Source organism: Macaca fascicularis, chromosome 5, assembly GCF_037993035.2.
Source record: "Macaca fascicularis isolate 582-1 chromosome 5, T2T-MFA8v1.1".
Taxonomy (NCBI): domain Eukaryota; kingdom Metazoa; phylum Chordata; class Mammalia; order Primates; family Cercopithecidae; genus Macaca; species Macaca fascicularis.
This window is the reverse complement of record NC_088379.1, coordinates 50,791,374-50,810,669: the sequence shown is the minus strand read 5'-3', so window position 1 is coordinate 50,810,669 and position 19,296 is coordinate 50,791,374. Positions and strand designations below refer to the sequence as shown.

The window sequence follows — 19,296 nt, the reverse complement described above, 5'->3', positions numbered from 1 at the left end:
TATTCAATGGAATTATTTAAGTTAAAAAAAGCAAGCACCCCAAAAGCCTGGCCTACAAAAGCCTTCAAGTGTTCAAGCACTAAGGCATTCTCAAAAAGGAAATACACTCAACATCCAGTTAACTTGTATTCAGAAGGTAAAGCTTGCACCCACACAACACAACAAACAATAGAAATCCTCTCAGCAGAACCAAGGACTGACCAAGGAACTTATTCCAGTATCAGGGCAGTGAGTATCCATACTTCCTTCCCATGATTCTGCCATTGTTATGGACCAGTAACTGCTGTGTTTCCCATTCTTCCTTTGTCTGAGTTTTAACTGTGATTGGCCTGTTTCTGCTCCACTGTTGGTTTGTATTGGATGTATGGGCATAGGACACATCAGTTGTTTTACAGTGTATACATCTCTGGACTATAAAACACCACATCCCAATGTGATAGGTTTCTGCATCACCAGATATCCTGAATTTTTAGCTGATGTAGAAATTGAATGGGAAATTGAGCTTTCTTCCCTAGGAAAGGAGGAAGTAGGCTCTACTGTGAGAAGAAGCTATATTATTCAGGTTCTCCAGAGAGACAGAACCAATAGGAGATATATACACACACACACACACACACACACACACACACACACATATAAAAAATATGATATGAGAGGGGAATTATTAGGGGAATTGGACCATGTGATATGTGATTGTGGGGGCTGAGAAGTCCCACATCAAGCAGTCTGCAAGTCAGAGACTCTGGGATGCTGGCAGCATGGCTTAATCCAAGTCCGAAGGCTTGAGAACCCAGGGTGCTGCTGGTATGAGTCCTGGAGTCCAAGGCCAGGAGAAGAAGTGTGTTTCTCAGCTTTAGGACAGAGACCAACTCACCTCTTCTCTGTTTTTGTTTTCTCTGGGCCCAGCTAACTGGATGGTGCCTGCCCACACTGAGGGCAGATCTTCCTCACTTAGTCCACTCAGACTCACATGCCAATCTCCTCTGGAAACACCCTCACAGACACACACTAATATAATGCTGTAACAGTTAGTTTTCTTGGTATTCCTTAATCCACTCAAGTTGATACTTAAAATTACCATCAGAGGACATGTGGATATTTAGGTGGTCAGAGGGACATACTGTAGTGGAGACTGCTGATTGTCCCTCTAAACTTATTCTTTCGTATTTCTGGGCACAAGGCTGCCCAACTGGAAACTAAATTTCTAGTCTCATTGCTGGTCATATGATTAAGTTCTTGTTAATGGAACATGATCTGAATTGATGTGGGCAATCTCTACCTTACTTTCTGATATGGTTTGGCTCTGTACCCCCACTCAAATCTCATGTTGAATTGTAATCCCCAATGTTGGGCAAGGGACCTGGTAGGAGGTGATTGGATCATGCAGGCAGATTTCCGTCTTGTGTTCTGATGATAGTGAGTGAGTTCTCACGAGATGTGGTTGTTTGAAAGTCTGTAGCACCTCCCCCTTTGTGTTCTCTCTCTCTCCTGTCATCACGTGGTGACATACTTGCTTCCCCTTTACCCTTCCACCATGATTATAAGTTTCCTCAGGCTTCCCCAGCCGTGCCTCCTGTAAGGCCGCGGAACTATGAGTCATTTAAACCTCTCTTCTTTATAAATTACCCAGTCTCAGGGAGTTCTTTATAGCAATGTGAGAACAGACTAATATACATTCTTTTGTTATTTATTTTATTTTTTTTGAGATGGAGTTTCACTCTGCCACCCAGCTGGAGTACAGTGGCGCGATCTCGGCTCACTGCCTCCTGTGTTCAAGTGATTCTCCTGCCTCAGCCTCCCAAGTAGCTGGGACTACAGGCACCCGCCACCACGCCCGGTTATTTTTTCGTGTTTTTAATAGAGACAGAGTTTCACCATGTTGACCAGGCTGGTCTCGAACTCCTGACTTCAGGTGATCTGCCTGCCTTGGCCTCCTAAAGTGGTGGGATTACAGGCTTGAGCCACCACGCCTGCCTGAGAACAGACTAATACACATTCTTAAAAGAGATTCCTTCTTTAGGTATTCTTCTCTTTCTCTTTCCCATTAGAGGGAATATGCCATTTATCACACATCAAGATGGCAAAACTCCAAAAGTTTGACAGACTTTGTAAGCAAGCCTGTAGGAAACTGTACCCCTATATATTTCTGGTAGGAAGGCAAAATGATACCATTCCTACAAAGTACAATTTGGCAGGATCTACCAAGATTGTATGTCTATCCTTTGCCTCATTTCTGGTAATGTTTTCTACCTGTACATATATAATGTATGTAAAGGTTATTCATCGCAGGATTGATTAAAAATAACTTGTGTCCTATAAGGATTAAATAAACTAAGACATACCCTTGCTATGTAATATCTTCTAGCTCTAAAAAGAGTGATTTTGAAAGACTGGACAGCTGGTAAGATGTCCAGCTGTCTTAGTCTGTTTTCTGTTGCTTATACCAGAATACCTGAAACTGGGTAATTTATAAAGAAAAGGAATTTATATCTTACAGTTATGAAGGCCAAGAAGTCTAAGGTCAAGCGACCACATCTAGTGAGACCCTTCTTGCTGGTCAAGACTTGCTAGAGTTCAGAAGCAGCACAGGGTATCACATGGCAACGGAGTGACCTTCCTAACATGCTAGCTCAGGTCTCTTCCTCTTCTAATAAAGCCACATGTTCTCTCCCATGATAACCCATTAATCCACAAATGGATCAATTCCTCAGGGTTTTGTCCTCATGATCCAATCATCTATTTAAGACCCACCTCTAAATGTTGCCACATTAAAGATTAAGTTTCAACATGAGTTGTTTGTTTTCTTTTTCATTTAATTTTAATTTTTATTTTTTGAGATGGAGTCTTGCCTTTTTTTTTTTGAGACGGAGTTTCGCCCTTGTTGCCCAGGCTGGAGTGCAATGGTGCAGTCTTGGCTCAACGCGACCTTCGCCTCCCAGGTTCAAGTGATTCTCCTGCCTCAGTCTCCTGAGTAACTGGAATTACAGGTATGTGCCACTACGCCTGGCTAATTTTTGTATTTTTAGTTGAGACGGGGTTTCTCCATGTTGTTCAGGCTGGTCTCGAACTCCCAACCTCAGATGATCCGTCCGCCTCGGCCTCCCAAAGTGCTGGGATTACAGACGTGAGCCACGGCACCCAGCCCTCAACTTGCGTTTTGGAGAAGACAATTATTTCAAACCACAGTACCAGGAAAAGTGCAAAAAACAAAACAAAACAAAACAAAACAAAACAACAACAACAACAAAAAACAAAGCAGAACAATTATGTGGTGTTACTTTTTGTGAAAGGAGAGGTAAAATTTTATATTTATTAATATTTGCTTGTATTTGCAGAAATTCCATAAGAATACATGAGTATTGAATATCATATAAACGCAGGCGACCATATAATCTTCCATTGAAATGCAACCGTTTCTAGAATGAAAGGGGGGATGTTATTTTAATTAATTAATTAATTTATTTATTTAGAGACGGAGTCTTGCTCTATCGCCCAGGCAGGAGCGCAGTGGCGCAATCTCGGGTCACTGCAAGTTCCGCCTCCCGGGTTTTACGCCATTCTACAGCCTCAGCCTCCCGAGTAGCTGGGGCTACAGGCGTGCACCACCTACGCCCAGCTAATTTTTTTGTATTTTTAGTAGACGGGGTTTCACCGTGTTTAGCCAGGATGGTCTCGATCTCCTGACCTCGTGATCCGCCCGCCTCGGCCTCCCAAAGTGCTGGGATTACAGGCGTGAGCCACCGCGCCCGGCCGCAAGGGGGGATGTTATTAATCACTACTCCAGGACGACAGAGGGAAAATGGCTTTGTACTGGACAAACTGGAATATCTGATCAACCTTTATAAAGTGCATGGAGTGGGAGGAGGAATGGGGACTTTTTAATTGTATTTCTAAAAAGTATCGTCTGTGGTGAATCAGAAACAAAACTCGTTCTTTACCACAGGCAGTTTAAGCGCTGCCTGAAAGACCTAAGGACGGTAAACCACAGACATGAGACATGGAACTTTGCGAAAACGCAGTCGTTTTATGTACCGGGTACTTATTGGAGTTACACTAGAGACTCACTCCTGGAGTTCATCAGCCAATCCAAAGTCCGAGCGTGAGAGCCAGAGCCTGTAGGAGAGGGCTGGGCAGGCCTCAGACCTGAGGAGTGGAGCCCCGCATCACTCAACCCTGAGGGCGGAGCTAGCCCAGGCTCCCACACCCGACGCTCTGGCCCACACAGACGCTACTCTGTAGCATCTCAGGTTCCCTCTGGCTGCACTCTGGAGGACCACACTCGTTTTCTTTTTGGCTGCCAGAGGCCCCGCATCCACCGCTGAGCTGGGAGAAAGATGGCGGCAGCCGTGCGACAGGATTTGGCCCAGCTCATGAATTCGAGCGGCTCTCATAAAGATCTGGCTGGCAAGTGAGTATTTCCCAGCAACGCGGGAGTACAGAGGTGGGGAAAGAAAGCCACAGCCTTAATCTCCTTAGGTTGGCCACGACTCTTGGGCGTGAAGCTAGGAACCGGCCTGACGACCAAGGGGGCGGGCCTGAGGTCGGCTAGGGAGGCAAATGTTGGGAGAAGCAGAGAGCTGGAGGGGACCTTGTGCAGGGGCCTTCGAGGCCATAGACTTGGGATGACTGTCAACTTGTTCAGTTATTGATAGAATCCCTCTGGTCCCTTAGGATTTTGGAAGAGCGGTCTGACAGACGACTGCTACCCTGGCCTTAGTAGCCTTCCCTGGTACCTCTTCCTATCGCTGGCCGGCCTCACACCGAATCTGGCCTCTCGTTGGACCTTCCTCCTCCTTTTTTTGATTCAGAGAAATGTATATTCTGGGGCCTTGATGGTGTGTTTTTCGGGGAGATGGCTTCTTGGGGCTGGCTGAGACTGAGGAGGTATGGCCGCTGTCATGTCGTCCAGACCACTCAGACTGTCTTCTGTGGGTCCTTGTGTTTCGGGTATTTTCTCCGCCACCAACTCTGAAGGCACATAGGCGGAATGTGCTCATATCGCGGATCAGGATGTCTAGAGTAGTGATGTTTGCAGCAATCTGAATTTTGTCGAAATTCATATAGAATGCTTAGGTTCACTCCAAGTTAAAATGTGTGACGTGCCTGTTGTGCAAGCAGTTGTTCAACAGTATTAAGCATAGGTAGGTAGACGTATATTGTTCATTTTCTCTTTGTAGATGTCACAGCACTGATCTTTTGTAATGAACTTAAAGTATGCCTCTCTAGGCCGGGTGCAGAGAGGCTGAGGTGGGAGGATCACTTGAGGCCAGGAGTTCTAGACTAGCCTGGGCAACATAGTGAGACCCCCGTCTCCATAAATAAATAAGTAAATAAAGTATGCCTCTCAAGTTGATCTTAATGTTTACATCCTGACAGCTGAAATCACTTTATGTATGTTAATGGGATACACCAGCTCTAACCTGGTCATCGAAATTCTGACTGTTTTAAGTAGGCTAGGCTGCCTTTTCTCTGGTGGTAAATGTAATCTACTTTTATCAGTGGGAAATTCAGCCGTATATTTTGGGCGTAACTACTTTGTGCTGCATTTTCCCATTTAGGAAAATGAAGATGGTAATAGGACATATTCTTGTCTGAGATTATCTGAAGACAAGATGAGTATCTGTGTGCATATATACTTACCACACTTATATCACCTAGAACAGTACCTGACATATAGAAAGTGCCGCAAGATTGTTGTTACTATCACTAAGCTGTCAGTAATATATATTCACTTATTGTATGGGTTGGAAACAAATATGTCTTCATGGCTTAATCCTTTTTGCTTGTAATTTTGTAGATATGGATGAAAGTAAAAGCAGCTTATATTTTTCCCCCATGCTTCCTTTACTTTTTATTTTGTAAAAGAAAAATAAGTGCATTAGTTATCAGAAGAAATAGAGCTTTTCATGTATTTGGAGAGTTCTGAAACTTAAGTATTTACTTTTTCAGGTCTGAATTGGAGATAAACAATAGTATTTATAGGGTACTTCAGTTATCTGTTGCTTTGTAACCAAAAACTTACCAGTGTAAAACAACTGTGATTTCTCAGGATTCTATGGATTGACTGGACAGCTCTTCTGGTCTTGTCTGGGCTCACTCATGCAGATATAGTCAGCTGGCAACTCACCTGGGGCTGGACTCACATGCATATCTTGCTCTTGGCAGGATCTGTCTCTCTCTGCACATAGTCTCTCATTCATTAGTTTAGCTTGGGCTTTCTTAGGTGGCTATGAGAGGGGAAGTCACAAGACCTCTTAAGGATAGCCTAGAAAGTCTCATATCAATTCTCTAGTACTGGTAAAAGTAAATCAGAAGACCAGCCCAGATTCAAGGGGAGGGGAAATGGAGCCTACTACTGCCTCTTTAGTGACAAAGTTACATTGCAAAGGAGCCTGGACAGAGGGAGACATGATTCATTGGAAGCCATTACTGTAGCAATCTACCACATGGTGTTGTGAAGATTAAATGAAATAATGTGCTTGATAACTGATAGCCAGTGCTGTGTTAGCCAGCAACTCCTTCAGAGCTGCTTTCTGAGAAAAGTCTTGGGCTTGCTTGCAGTTCCTATCTGAGCAAGAAAGTATCAGGATATTTATCCTTATAACAACATCAGTTCTACCAGCTACATGCTTTAAGAGAAATACCCTTGAAATATCAGTTTTTTTTTTTAATGTATTTTTTCTTGTATGTACTTTTAATGAAGGTTTTTGGGGATTTTTTAGGAGCTGAGAAACAAAGGATTCCATATTAAAGAATAATGGAGTACATTGTTTCTAAAATATCAATACTGTGTGTTCCCAGCAATTGGGATATCTATAACAACAGTTGCTCAATACATGTGGTTGAATTAATGAATAGCTAGAAAGGGGCAGAGCTTGTATTTGAACCCAGGTTCATCACTCTAAAAAGCTCATTTTAAACCTACCAGACTATGCTCGTTTTCTTGTTAAAAACTCAATTAGAAATGCTTTCCCATAACTGTGGATTAACACAGCTGTCTAAAGTTTATGTAAGAAATTAGTCAGATGAAAAGCATTTTCCTCCATTTTGTAGGCTGTTTTTGTGCATATTATGTGTTGTGTTTATTATCTCACATAAAGATTTAGAATAGGAGAGCCACAATGGAGGATAGACTATATTGAGGAGAGACCTCAAAGGCCCCTTCTAACTCAGATTCTGATTCTCTATTTGTTGTCCCAAACACAACCATTTTAGTGGTTTTCATCTCTAGAGTGAAAGTTGATAACACGTAGAGTTTACTGTGCGAAGCACAACATTACTTATATTTAAAAATCCTTAATAAGTAGGAGTAAGTGATATTATTTACATTATAGTAAGAGAAGACCAAAGTACAGAGTTGAAATACCTTGCTCTGAGGTCACACAGCTAGTGGTGAAGCTAGAAGACAGTCCATGTCTGCTTGCCTACGAGCCCTTAACTCTAAACAAACACATCTACCTTTTTGGCCTTATTTTCACCAAAAAAATTGACCACACTTCAGATAGTGATTATTTTTGCCTCGAATGCCTGCCTTCCTACTGTTATTAAATTGAAATGCTTAGATTTTAAAGATCAACCCCATCCAATTATTTCTGTCTCCTAAAAATTATATTAGCACTTACCTATTTTTTCTGTTTGTTTTGTTTTGTTTTGAGACGGAGTTTCATTCTTGTCACCTAGGCTGGAGTGCAGTGGCGTGATCTTGGCTCACTGTAACCTCTGCCTCCCGGGTTCAACAATTCTCCTGCCTCAGCCTCCCAAGTAGCTGGGACTACAGGTGCACGCCACCACACTTGGCTAATTTTTTGTGTTTTTAGTGGAAACAGGGTTCACCATGTTGGCCAGGATGGTCTCGGTCTCTTGACCTTGTGATCCGCCTGCCTCGGCCTCCTAAAGTGCTGGGATTACAGGCGTGAGCCACTGCGCCCGGCCAGCACTTACCTGTTTTTAAGATTTTGTCTTTAATTTTGTTTAGCTTCATTATGATATGTCTGTGGATTTGTTTTTACTTTTCTATGTCAGTTACCCTTTGCCGTGAAATAAACCCCAAAACTTAGGGCTTAAAACAACAGTCACTTATTTAGCTCGTAATTCTGTAGGTTGGTAGTTTGGATTGGGCCCAGCTGTATGGTTCTTTTCTGCTCCACATGGTCTTGGTTCCACTGGGCTCCCATGTGGGTCTGTAGTTAGCTGCCGGCTGGGCCAGGTGGGCAACTCCACTTCTGTGGATTGGCTGGCTTGTTGGCTGGGGCAACATAGTTGACTGGGCTACATATCTCATTAGCCAGTAAGTTAGCCTGGGCCTGTTCATGTGACAGCAGCAGGATTCCAAAAGACAAACACATACAAGGCCTCTCGAGGTCTAGGCTCAGAACTAGCACTTCATTTCTACCATGTTCTATTGGTCAACTCCAGATTCAAGGGGTAGGGAAATAAAGTCTACCTTTTGATATGAAGAGCTACAAAGTTATATTGTAAAGGGACATGGGTACTGGGAGTGAAATTATTGTGGCCGTTTTTTATCCTGGTCCAGCTTCGCTGGGTTTCCTGAATCAATGGATTAAATGGTTTCATCAGTCTTGAGATGTCTTCAGTTATATCTCTTTATTTTATTTTAGAAACAGGGTTGCCCTGTCTCTGTTGCCCTGGCTTGAGTGCGGTAGAGAGATCACAGCTCACTGCAGCCTTAACATGCTTGGCTCAAGCAGTCTTCTTGCTTTAGCGTCCTGAGTAGCTGGGGCTATAGGCACATGACACCATGCCTAATTTAAAAACATGTTTTTTTTTTTTTTTTTTTTGGTGGAGATGGGGTCTCCCTATGTTGCCCAGGCAGGTCTCGAACTCCTGGACTCAAGGGATTCTCCTGCCTCGGCCTACAAAAGTGTTGGGATTACAGGTGTGGGCTACTCTGCTTGGCCTGTATCTCTTTAAATGTTGCCCCTGCCCCATTCTGTTTCTCTTCTAGGCTCCAGTGAAATCCCTGTCAGGCCCACTGACTATAACCTCTAGCCATCTTACTCTGTCTTTCATTTTTTATTTTTTATTTATTTTTATTTATTTATTTTTTGAGAGAGAGTCTCACTCTGTCACCCAGGCTGGAGTGCAGTGACGTGATCTCAGTTCACTGCAAGCTCTGCCTCCCGGGTTCATGCCATTCTCCTGCCTCAGCCTCCTGAGTAGCTGGGACTACAGGCGCCTGCCACCACGCCTGGCTAATTTTTTAATATTTTTAGTAGAGACGGGGTTTCACCGTGTTAGCCAGTATGGTCTCGATCTCCTGACCTCATGATCTGCCCGTCTTGGCCTCCCAAAGTGCTGGGATTACAAGCGTGAGCCACCACGCCCGGCCTGTCTCCTCCATTTGAATGCTTTATTCTGGATTAGTTCTTCAGACCTACCTTCTAGTTTATCACTTCTTCAACTGTGTCTAATCTGCTGTTAAGTACTCCATTGAGTTTCTAAGTTGGGTTGTATTTTTTAGTTCTATAATTTCTGGTGGTTCTTTTTTCCAGTGATACTTTTTATGACTCCTGGTCTGTTGCTGAAACTTTAAAGCTTGTCTTTATCCCCATGAACATTGTAAGCATAATTGTATCATGCTCTTTCTGGTAACTCCAGTCAGTATCTGATGTCCTTGGTTGTTGTGATTGTCTGTTGCTTTTGTTGATTCTAGAGAGAAATTTCATTACCTGAGAGTGCTAACAGTGTAGAATCAAGGCTTCACAATTTTTTTGGTTTACCTGGGTGGTCTTGGGATAGAATTTGTAACCTTACTTCCAAAGTGTGTGTCTCCTCCTTTGGCAGATATGGAACTTCCATTCCCATTTGTGTAGCTCAGTTAGTCTGCCAGAAATGGCAGCTTGCTTCTCAGTGCTTCCACCAGATTTGTAGTGAGCCCACCTTCTCCGCCCTACAAGAAATGCCACTCTACCTCTCAGCCATCTTTCCACCGTCAGCAAATGCCTTTAGACAGAATATTTGTTTTATCTTATTTTCCTCATTTTCCCTTTCTTGTTAGGATTTTATGCAATTAAATTTTTTTTTCGTTTGTTTCAGCTTTTTATGTTGGCTTTTTTTTTTTTTTTTGAGGGAGGGTTGGTGCAGTCATTTAGTTCACCATTACTGTAAGTGGAAGATCTGTTAATACCTACCTTTACTCCTTTACTATCCATTGTGATCTTAAATGATGATTGTGGTACATTTTCATGCTTTATTTACCTCCAGATTCCTTTCAAGTGCCGAGAAATTAGGAATCAACATACTGAACTTTGGTTCATACACATAAAAGATGCTCAATTCACTAATGATAAATGGATATGAGAGATGTTCAATGCCATAGTAATAACACTTATTTTCCTCCATACATTTTTTTTTTTTTTTTTTTTTGGAGACAGAATTTCACTCTGTCGCCCAGGCTGAAGTGCAGCAGCGGGATCTCAGCTCACTGCAACCTCTGCCTCCCAGGTTCAAGCGATTCTCATGCCTCAGCCTCCCAAGTAGCTGATTACAGACACACGCCACCACACCTGGCTAATTTTTGTATTTTTAGTAGAGATGGAGTTTCACCATGTTGGCCAGGCTGGTCTCGAACTCCTGACCTCAAGTGATCTGCTGCCCACCTCAGCCTCCCAAAGTGCTAGGATTACAGGCGTGAGCCACCGCACCTGGCCATATTGTAATTTAACACTTAACGTATTAACTTTTTATTTTATTTTTTATTTTTATTTATATTTTCTTTTTCTTTTTTTTTTTTTTTTGAGACGGAGTCTCGCTCTATCACCCAGGCTGGAGTGCAGTGGCCGGATCTCAGCTCACTGCAAGCTCCGCCTCCCGGGTTTACGCCATTCTCCTGCCTCAACCTCCCGAGTAGCCGGGACTACAGGCGCCCGCCACCTTGCCCGGCTAGTTTTTTGTATTTTTTTTAGTAGAGACGGGGTTTCACCGTGTTAGCCAGGATGGTCTCGATCTCCTGACCTTGTGATCCGCCCGTCTCGGCCTCCCAAAGTGCTGGGATTACAGGCTTGAGCCACCGCGCCCGGCCTATTTTTTCTTTTTTTGAGACGGAGTCTCGCTCTGTCACCCAGGCTGGAGTGTGAGGCGCGATCTCCGCTCACTGCAAGCTCCACATCCCAGGTTCACACCATTCTCCTGCCTCAGCCTCCTGGGTAGCTGGGATTATAGGCGCCTGCCACCATGCCCAGCTATTTTTTTGTATTTTTAGTAGAGATGGGGTTTCACTGTGGTAGCCAGGATGGTCTTAATCTCCTGACCTCGTGATCCACCCGCCTCGGCCTCCCGAAGTGCTGGGATTACAGGCGTGAGCCACCGCACCCGGCCTAACTTTTTATTTTTAATCTTCCCCTTTGTCTTCTCAGCCATAAGATCTTCAAAGACTAAGGTCATTTAAAAACTTTTTAATATCGTACGCAGAATCTCATATAGCATCTTAAAATGCCTAAGGACTCAATTAGCACCTTGGGATGATTTTATATGGCAATATTAAATTTCTGTTTAAGTTCCTAGTTTAAAACAGGTTTGTTAGTCATTTTATGTTTTTATTGTGCAAAAGTAATCTCTGTTCTTAGATACTGGAATTTACATATTAGAGAAGCAAGGGAGCATGCAGCCACAGTGCTGTACCTCACTTTTTTTTTTTTTTTTTTTGAGATAGGGTCTTGCTTTGTCCAGGCACATGCCATCACACCTGGCTAATTTTTGTATTATTATTTTTTATTTTTTAAATTTTTGTTTTTGAGATGAGATATCAATCTGTTGCCCAGGTTGGACTTGCAGTGGGAAGATCTCAGCTCACTGCAACTTCCACCTTCTGGGCTCAGGCGATCCTCCCACCTCAGCCTCCCAAGTAGCTGGCACCACAGGTGTGTGCCACTATGCCTTGCTAATTTTTTGTATTTTTGGTAGAGATGAGGTTTTACTATGTTGCTCAGGCTAGTCTCAAACTCCTGAGTTCAAGCCATCTCTGCCTGTCTTGGCCTCCCAAAGTACTGGGATTACAGGCATGAGCCACCACGCCCGGCCAATTTTTGTATTTCTTTTTCTTTTTTTTTTTTTTTTTTTTGTAGAGATGGGGTTTCACCACATTGCCCAGGCTGGTCTTGAACTCCTGGACTCAAGTGATTTACCTGCCTTGGCCTCCCAAAGTACTGGGATTACTGGCATGAGCCACCACGCCCGGCCAATTTTTGTATTTTATTTTATTTTTTTTGTAGAGATGGGGTTTCACCACATTGCTCAGGCTGGTCTTGAACTCCTGGACTCAAGTGATTTACCTGCGTTGGCCTCCCAAAGTGCTAGGATTACAGGCATGAGCCACTGCGACTGGCCCTCAATTTATTAATCTATAAAACTGGGAATTTATGTAGGCAATTTCTAAGGCCTCTATAAGTTATATAATTTGATGAGTGTAAAACTTTGATCACTTTTTAGGTTGGTTTGTTTTCATTTTTTCTTCCTATTCCCAATACAGATTAGTTGATTGATTATGAAACTATGTGTTAAAACTTAGGTTAGGCTGGGCACAGTGGCTCAAGCCTGTAATCCTAGCACCTGGGGAGGCCGAGTTGGGAGGATTGCTTGAGTCCAGAAGTTGGAGACCAGTTTGGGCAATGTAGTGAGACCCCATCTCTACAAAAAGAAAAGAACAGTTAACCAGGAGTGGTGGCACATGCCTGTAGTCCTAGCTACTCGGGAGGCAGAGGCAGGAGGATTGTTTGAGCCCAGGAATTGGAGGTTACAGTGAGCTATGATCATGCCACTGCACTCTAGCCTGGGAGACAGAGTGAGACCCTGTCTCAAAACAAACAAACAAACAAACAAACAAAAAACCATAACAACCACAAAACAACTTAGGTTAATTAGCAAATTTATATAAGTGAGACACTATTATCTTTGAATCTAATATTGTTAGTATAAAATAATCTGTGAGGATATAAATGTAAAAGATCTTAGCCATAACCCTTGATTTAATTAAATATGAAAAAAATAAAAGATAACAAACCATTGAATGTATGACTTATCTGAAAGCATGCCCAGGGCCATAAAGTAATTTATCTTTTAAGGACCCTCAAACTTAGCAATATTGAAAATATAATTTTTTAAAAACAATATTTCCTTGCTTTCTTAGAATAATTTATTTCTTCTTTTGGAATTTGCTATCTTTTCTATCAGTATATCTGCTTTCTTAAAGTCACTTTGATTCATTGTGGTTTTGAGAAATCAGGTAACCAAGGTTGTGAGAATTTTGTATGATATGAGTCAGTAATGCTGAGTGATAGCTTGAGGGTGTGCCCTACAAAATGAAAGTCATAAATCTGAATGAGTTCAGGCTCTATTTTTGTATATTTATTTCGTAACTATTCTGGATGACTTTCCGAATAATTGCAATGCTATTAGGTTTGTAAAATGTATTTACTGCTTTTAAAAAATAGTACAATTGGCTGGGTGTGGTGGCTCACGCCTGTAATCCCAGCACTGTGGGAGCCCGAGGTGGGCGGATCACCTAAGGTCAGGAGTTCGAGACCAGCCTGGCCAACATGGGGAAACCCCATGTCCACTAAAAATACAAAAATTAGCCACACGTGGTGGTGCGTACCTGTAGTCCTCGCTACTCCGGAGGCTGAGGCAGGAGAATTGCTTGAACCTGGGAGGCGGAGGTTGCAGTGAGCCTAGATCGTGCCACTGCACTCCAGCCTGGGTGACAGAGCAAGATTCCATCTCAAAAAAAAAAAAAGATTAAGACAAAAAAGATAAAGAATAGTATAGGCCAGGCACGGTGGCTCATGCGTGTAATCCCAGCACTTTGGGAGGCCGAGGTGGGCGGATCATGAGGTCAGGAGTTCAAGACCAGCCTGACCAACATGGTGAAGCCGTGTTTTTACTAAAATTACAAAAATTAGTTGGCTGGGCGTGGTGGCACGCGCCTGTAATCCCAGCTACTCAGGAGGCTGAGGCAGGAGAATCGCTTGAACCTGGGAGGTGGAGGTTGCAGTGAGCCAAGATTGTGCCACTGCACTTCATCCTGGGTAACAGAACGAGACTCCGTCTTCAAAAACAACAGCAACGAAACAACAAAAGAATAGTATAACACTCATATACTAACCCCTCATTAAGAAATAAAACATTACTAATACTGTTGAATATTTGAGTGCTTATGATATGCCAGGAATTGTTTGAGATAATTGTCTACATAGCAGAGAACAAAACACAAAAAGTCCTGTCCTCGTGGAGCTTGTGTGGTCACAGATATTAGGTAGAATAGTTATTAGATCTGAATGCAAATAAAGAATAAATAGGTCCTGTCTGACAGCGTAAATGGTATTCTATCAGTGCATTTGACTTGGTGAAGTTTATTTTGTACAGACTAAGACATTCAGTCTCTAATGTTTGGTTTCATTGCCTGGTCAACATTATCCTATTGTTGGTGAGCCTACATACATTAGGTCTGTAAGAGGAAAAGATTCCGCGTCACCTCAAATAATGTTTGTGTGTGTCTGTGTATTACACAGTTGGAGGAAATATAGCTTATCTTTTAAGGCATTTGAAAAGAAATTGACTTTGTAGTTTAAATTCAAAAATAAAACCTTCAAGAAAAAGTGACACCTTAGATTCTGTAACAGAATTATAGGTTCACTCTTTCTTGTGATGAACTTGAAAACTTAAAAAATTCTGGTATACTATACTGAAAACTAGATGAAGTGGCACCTTATATAATTACAGATTTAATATTTCTTGTGATAGACTAGAAACTTTTAAAAAAAAAATCTGTGATATACTATAAAGAAAACCACAAACTATAGTACTATGAAAGAAACCAGGGTAAGTAGAAATGAATAAATATACATCAAAGTTTGCATTAAAAAATATGTACCCTCAGAACATTATATTCATTTGGTATTGTTGTAGGTATCGTCAGATCCTGGAAAAAGCCATTCAATTATCTGGAGCAGAACAACTAGAAGCTTTGAAAGCTTTTGTGGAAGCAAGTAAGTGAAATGGAAATTTCATGCTTGCCTTGTGTTACTGAGCTAGGACTTTAAAGTTTTCTCAAGCCTTGTTTTATATCAAATTATCAATATTAAATATGCATTGAGATTGATTTTAGAATTTAAACTGTTTACAACTTGATTAATTTTCAGTGAATTTTCTTCAAAATTACAATCCCAATTAAAGTTTTTTATGGTTATTGTTGTTATAATAGCTGATGAGGGACAATACAGCATAATAGTGAAGAGAATAGTTTGGGTTCAAATTCTGGTATGCTATTTTATAAGCTGTGTAATCTTGGGTCAATTATTTAACCTCTCTGTGCCTCCTTTTCCTCTTTAAAATGTACTCTGTGGTACATTACTGTAGTACAGTAAAATTCTACTCTGTAGAATTATTGGGACATTAAATGACTTAATATACTTAGTAAAGTGCTTAGAATAGGACCTGGCATATAATAAATGCTATGTAAGAATTAGCTGTTATTAATGTTTATGTTTGTTGAATTGAGAACTAGAAATTTTCATTCTTCCAGAAACTTTTCCACATTACCTGACTTCAAACATATCCAGTGATCTTGAAAATTACTCAAAATTCAGGCTGGAATTTTATAGTGAGTTCACGTCATTAATGATATCTCATAGTGCTTAACAGTGTGTTTTCACACTCATTACCTGTCACATAGGCTCCTTTTAATAACTCTTTGACTAGACCATATAGGTACAGGTATCCCTGTATAATATATTGTAAGACAAGTCTCAGGATTAAGTAACTTTTTTCAAGGAAATTTAGCTGGCAGAGCCCAGATCAGAAACGAGGTTTTCTGATACACTACTCTTACTTGCTTATATTTCCCTGAGTAATACCAGCTTGTATGGTAACTTAAATGCCTAATGACACTTGTAATGAAACTGTTTTCTCAGTCACATCCAGTATTACCCAATAATGAATTCCAATTAATATGTGATAAGCTAATTAATTACAACTGCCTTAAAAAGTTACTGCCTTAAAACTTAAAAGGTTACAGACTTAAAAAATCATGGCCTCCAGTGTGAGATAAACCAGCAATGGTTTTGAAAAAATTGTTAGGAGTGGTTTATTGAGAACATTGCACTATAGTAGCAGAAGAATAGTGCTTTTTATAAACTTCGATCTTGGCTGGGCACTGTGGCTCATGCCTGTAATCCCAGCACTTTTTTTTGAGATTACAGGTATGAGTCATGGCACCCAGCCAAGAGATCACTTGAGCTCAGGAGTTCAAAACCAGCCTGGACAATGTGGAGAAATCTCGTCTCTACAAAAAAGTGCAAAAGTTAGCCTGGCATGGTGGTACATGCCTGTAGTCCCAGCTACTTGGAAGGCTGAGGTGGGAAGACTGCCTGAGCCCCAGTGGTCGAGACTGAAGTGAGCTGAGGTTGCATCACTGTACTCCAGCCTGGGCAGCAGTAAGACGGTCTCAAAAAAACAATGAAAAAACATATACATACATACATACATACATACATACATACATACATACATACTTTGATCTTTGTATAAGCTTTCAATCCAGTAAACCACCAAGAAAAGCAGTCTACTGTTAAAATCATTTACATCAACTGAACAGTTTTTGAATCACTTATTTTCCTAGTAACTGCTGCTTTAAGACTTGAATAAGCAATGGTTCAGAAGGATGATGCATTTAAAATGATAGTAATAGTTACAATAGTATCATTTATTCAGTGCTATCTACCAGGTATTGTTTAAAGTACTTTGTGTATATTATTGCATTTAAGCTTCATAATAACCTTATGAAATAGGTGTTACAGATAAGGAAACAGAAGCACAGACAAGTTAAGTTTCTTGTCTGAAGCCGTATAATCAGTAGTGGTAGAAGCAGTGTGGCTCCAGAGCTTAATCACATAAAATAATACCTCGTAAATGTTTATAAATAATGTCAGTACATCTAGTGCTCACTGGAGTTCTTATTTATTGTTTTTATTGGGAAAGTATAAGTGGCAATAACTGTACCGGCAGCACTTGCCTTATTTAAATTTCATGAAAATTATTTTACTGTTTTTTTTTTTTAACTCCTTTTTGGAACAAGGTGTGATATAAGCACATAAATAAAAATATAGGTGTTTTTGTGCCTTCACTTTGTAGAAAAATAAGATAAAATTATCAGCTTTTAAAAATTTTTTTCAATTATTTATGTTTCTTAGAAAAGTTATGTTATTTTTGCTGGTTTTTAAAATTTTTTAATTAAATAATTTATTTATTTTGAGACAGAGTCTAGCTCTGTCGCCCAGGCTGGACTATGGTGCCGCGATCTCGGCTCACTGCAACCGCTGCCTCCCAGGTTCAAGCGATTGTCCTGCTTTAACCTCCTGAGTAGCTGGGACTACAGGCGCCCGCCACCACACCTGACTAATTTTTTTTTGTATCTTTAGTAGAGACAGGGTTTCACCATGGTGGTCGGGCTGGTCTCAGACTCCTGACGTCATGATCCTCCCGCCTCGGCCTCCCAAAGTGCTGGGATTATAGGCGTGAGCCACTGCACCCGGCCTATTTTTACTGTTTTTGTGTAGTCATTGTGTAATCAAGTAATTCAGCATAAGGAAAACTCATGATGTAATATAAAATGATAGGGGTATGGAAATCCTTGAATAATGCATTGAAGGCTGCACTAATATAGATTGTTGTTAGTGTTAATTTTAAGTAAAGGTTGATTGTTTAAGGACACTTTATCAGTATCTCATGTTTTCTTATCTTTTTTTTTAACAAGTGGTAAATGAGAATGTCAGTCTTGTGATCTCGCGGCAGTTGCTGACTGATTTTTGCACACATCTCCCTAACTTGCCTGATAGCACAGCCAAAGAAATCTATCACTTCACCTTGGAAAAGATCCAGCCTAGAGTCATTTCATTTGAGGAGCAGGTAAAAATCTAGAGCAGTGGTTTTTAAACTTGAGCAGTTATTCTGAGAATCTGATATTATTAAATCCTTAAAGGAGATAATCATCCAGTTTCATTTTTGACAAAACTTTGTTCCAAACAGCATTTTTTGATGCAAAATCAAGTAAATATTAGGATGTTACAACTCTAACTGACATTTGCTTATAAAGTAAAACTTGATTTTCTGAACCAAATATTGCTCTCTGGACAATTTTTTAAAATCAGTAAAAGTGGTATTTCAGCTGAAAACAGGAAAACTCCAGCATCGTGTATGCAGGAGCATACAAGCTAAATTTAACATTTAAACTACAGTATTTTGCCATAATCCACATTGCAGAAATGTGTTGCTTCAGTTCACTACTTTGATATTCTGTAAATGCAAAATTCATAGGAAAACTTGGGTGGTCTTGATAAACTTTTACTATTTATTTGGCAGCTTAGTATGTTGAGTTGCCACTTTAGAATAATTTTCCTACTTATTTTAATTAGTTACTAATGTCAGTTGAAATGATTTGACATGTATACTTGTTATTCCAGGTTGCTTCCATAAGACAGCATCTTGCATCTATATATGAGAAAGAAGAAGATTGGAGAAATGCAGCCCAAGTGTTGGTGGGAATTCCTTTGGAAACAGGACAAAAGTATAGTAAATAGTGGATATTGGATGACTATATATAGGATGTATATAATCGCTCACTTATATTTTTTCTTACATTCTAGTACAGGAAACAAATACAAAAATTTGTAGTGTGTTAGAAGGTGATAAGTGCTGTGAAGAAAAGTAAGGGGGCAAAGCAGGGACAGGTTGTATGTATATTTAAATGGGGTGATTGGGGTAGTAGAGTGGCCCTGATGTCACTTTATCAAAGACTTGAAGGAGGTAAGGGAGTAGCTATGAGTGATCTGAGGAAAGAATATTGCCAGATACTTTTTTTTTTTTTTTGAGACGGAGTCTTGCTATGTTGCCCAGGCTGGAGTGCAATGGCATGATCTTGGCTCACCGCAACCTCTGCCTCCTTGGTGCAAGCGATTCTCCTGCCTCAGCCTTCCAAGTAGCTGGGATTACAGGCACGCACCACCACATGTGGCTAATTTTTGTATTTTTACTAGAGATGGGGTTTCACCACATTAACCAGGCTCATCTCAAACTCCTGACCTCAAGTGATCCGCCTACCTCAGCCTCTTTAAGTGCTGGGATTACAGGTGTTTGAGCCACTGCACCTGGCTGAATATCATCACTAGATACTCTTAGAGGGGAGGGCTAGTGCAAAGGCCCTAAGATGGGAGCAAGCTTGAAGTGTTTTCTTAATAAGAGCAAGGAGGCCAGTGTGGATAGAGTAGAGTGAGCAAAGGGGCAAGA

At 41.0% G+C, this 19,296-nt stretch overlaps 1 protein-coding gene across 2 annotated transcripts in view; it reads left to right on the top strand.

The window, feature by feature from the left end:
- Positions 1-4,281: 4,281 nt before the first annotated feature.
- Positions 4,282-19,296, top strand: part of COPS4 (COP9 signalosome subunit 4) — a 39,733-nt gene continuing 24,718 nt past the window's right edge. For both annotated transcript variants that reach the window (XM_005554910.4, XM_045392381.2), the window contains exons 1-4: positions 4,282-4,408; positions 14,923-15,002; positions 17,768-17,919; positions 18,474-18,577. In XM_005554910.4, coding sequence (XP_005554967.1) covers positions 4,335-4,408; positions 14,923-15,002; positions 17,768-17,919; positions 18,474-18,577 — 410 coding nt within the window. In that variant the 5' untranslated portion in view covers positions 4,282-4,334. The remainder of the gene's footprint in view (positions 4,409-14,922; positions 15,003-17,767; positions 17,920-18,473; positions 18,578-19,296) is intronic.